This window comes from Amphiura filiformis, chromosome 14 (assembly GCF_039555335.1).
Source record: "Amphiura filiformis chromosome 14, Afil_fr2py, whole genome shotgun sequence".
In the NCBI taxonomy this organism is placed as follows: domain Eukaryota; kingdom Metazoa; phylum Echinodermata; class Ophiuroidea; order Amphilepidida; family Amphiuridae; genus Amphiura; species Amphiura filiformis.
In genome coordinates, this window is record NC_092641.1 from 43,398,413 (window position 1) to 43,400,676 (window position 2,264).

Consider the following 2,264-nt stretch of genomic DNA (forward strand, 5'->3'; position numbering starts at 1 on the left):
AGTTTCTTATAGGATAGTAAAAAAGATTTACAAAGCTGGATTTTGCAGAAACCCCATTGAAATTGAACAACCAGTTCCAAAGATATGAGCAATTAAAGCGCTTCCAAAACAATAGGAAACAAAAGGAAATATTGCCTTTGTTTGGCTATATCTCAAAATCAATATTTCCGAGTTCCGACTGATTTTGCTTGATCGCATCACATTTGTGTATGTATTAATATATAGTTTACACCACATCCTATGATCCGCTGTTGTCACATCGTCGTCTTTTTTTGTACAAGAAAAATATCGTAAGTACTGTTTTATAGTTATTTTGGCATTGTGTATGATTCAACATGACCTCAAAAGAGGAGTTCTCTTTGGATTCAAAGATCGATGAGTCCGATTTAATTCTTTGCGAAATGATAGGACGTGGGTCTTCGGCAGACGTATACAGAGCTTGGTTGAAGACTCGAAATCAAGAGCCATTGGAAGTTGCCGTCAAGCGAATGGGGAAAATCAAAGGTGACATTGACAACGATCAGATAAAGAAGGAAATACAATTTCTCCAGACATTAAAGCATGAACACATTATTGACTATTATGCATACGTTGATACGGAGAGGCTTACTATGATAGTAATGGAATATGCAGTAAAAGGGTCTTTGTATGACTATCTTAAACAGGTGGATTCACTGCCCCAGGAACTAAAAGTTCAGTGGCAGCTACAAATAGCCAAGAGTATTCAATACCTCCAAGAAAGCCATATTTTTCACGGTGACATTAAATCACATAATTACGTAATAACCTCCCAGAATATATTAAAACTCTGTGATTTTGGAATTGCGAGGAACTTGGCAGCTACAGAGTCCACTAAAAATACTAGAGGCACTACAAAATGGCAAGCTCCTGAAGTCTTTATGCACGGAATATTATCCCCTAAGGCGCAGATATTTGCATTGGGAATAATTTTGTGGGAGCTAGAAACTTGTGAAGAGCCTTATAAAGACAAACATCCAGGAATGGTCATGTGGGAAGTTGGGACCGAAAACCTAAGACCGAGTATCACTGACAAGTTTTCACCACATATTGCGGAACTTATACGATCATGTTGGCATCATGACAGATCGGAGAGACCAGAAATAGCATATGTGATCAAACAGTTAGAGGCCATTAAAAAGGGTAAGTGTTCAGTTTAAAAGATTCGTAAATCAGTGACTTCAGATAAGAATCAGAATAGAATGGAATGTTGCGAATTTCGGGACTATGCATAATTAATCACCGAAAAAGTCAAATGAATTACATGATCAACTAGAGCGCACAGTGTCATCGCCCCGATATCTTCGTGGCAGAAATCGCCATGGAATGTTGAATCCATAGCCACGCATGGCCATTTTGTTCCGACCTGTTTAATAGTTTTGAGACGCATAACGGGCCGAGGGACATCCGACTAAGGCTACTGACAATAGCCTGGTAACTGACCTCTCTGTGTGTGAGTGAGCATGGTATACGCCATGAGGTCAACTGCTTTTAGACTGCCTCCACGAGTGGCCTACGCTGCGCTTTAGTTCGGCACATAAAGAAATCTAAATTTTTGTTTTGAGCTCAATATACGCACGCTTCTTTTTCAATACGCAAGCTAACGACTATCATATCCTTTCAACACATATGTTCAAGTGCAAGCAAAAAATATGGCTTCTTTAGAATAAAAAAAATTACGGGAGATATTCATCATTTTCTACCCCGGTATCCAAAGATTTATCGTCTGAATATCAAATCGTGCATAGCGCATTGACGTGTATCGATCCCGGGTATTGATTTTAGCGTCTCTGCTGTACCAAGTAATTATTACCCAGGCGATGTCGGTGTGGAGCGGTTCTTGGGCATACGCGTTTGGTGAGTAAGTAAGGTTGTTTTAAAAGTGATGGTAGTGGGTAAAAAGCATGCATGGTCGTGTTTATATGTGATGTTCTATTCAGAACCCTGTGTATGCGCAGGCAGTGTCACTGGAGAAAGTGAAGGTGTAGATGAAGAAGGAAAATGAATAAATGATAATATAATGACTTTGATAACAATTCATACACTCTTATAACAAAGCAGCCAATCAGAAAAGATGTTAGAAAAGTACGAAACATGCATTGATTGTGTATATTGTGCACTCCGCGTAGTACGCGCAGTGTTTCTCGCGCGTTCGCGTCGCGTAGGATTGATTCATTTTTCAAGCGGGTTGATGCATTTAGATTTGGTTCTGTTTTCCAACATTTTTAGTTATAATTTTTTATATA

General features: G+C 39.0%; 1 protein-coding gene across 1 annotated transcript; it reads left to right on the forward strand.

Annotated features, from left to right (window-relative positions):
• Positions 1-335: 335 nt before the first annotated feature.
• LOC140169441 (uncharacterized) lies at positions 336-2,023 on the forward strand. The gene is made up of 2 exons (XM_072192701.1): positions 336-1,161; positions 1,959-2,023. The coding sequence occupies exons 1-2, from the start codon at positions 336-338 to the stop codon at positions 2,021-2,023; spliced, it is 891 nt and encodes a 296-aa protein (XP_072048802.1).
• Positions 2,024-2,264: the final 241 nt, after the last annotated feature.

Coding starts and splice junctions, on each gene's coding strand:
- LOC140169441 (XM_072192701.1), top strand. CDS start 336: ATGACCTCAAAAGAGGAGTTCTCTTTGGATTCAAAGATCGATGAGTCC. Junction 1,162..1,958: donor GTTAGAGGCCATTAAAAAGG/GTAAGTGTTCAG, acceptor TGTTCTATTCAG/AACCCTGTGTATGCGCAGGC.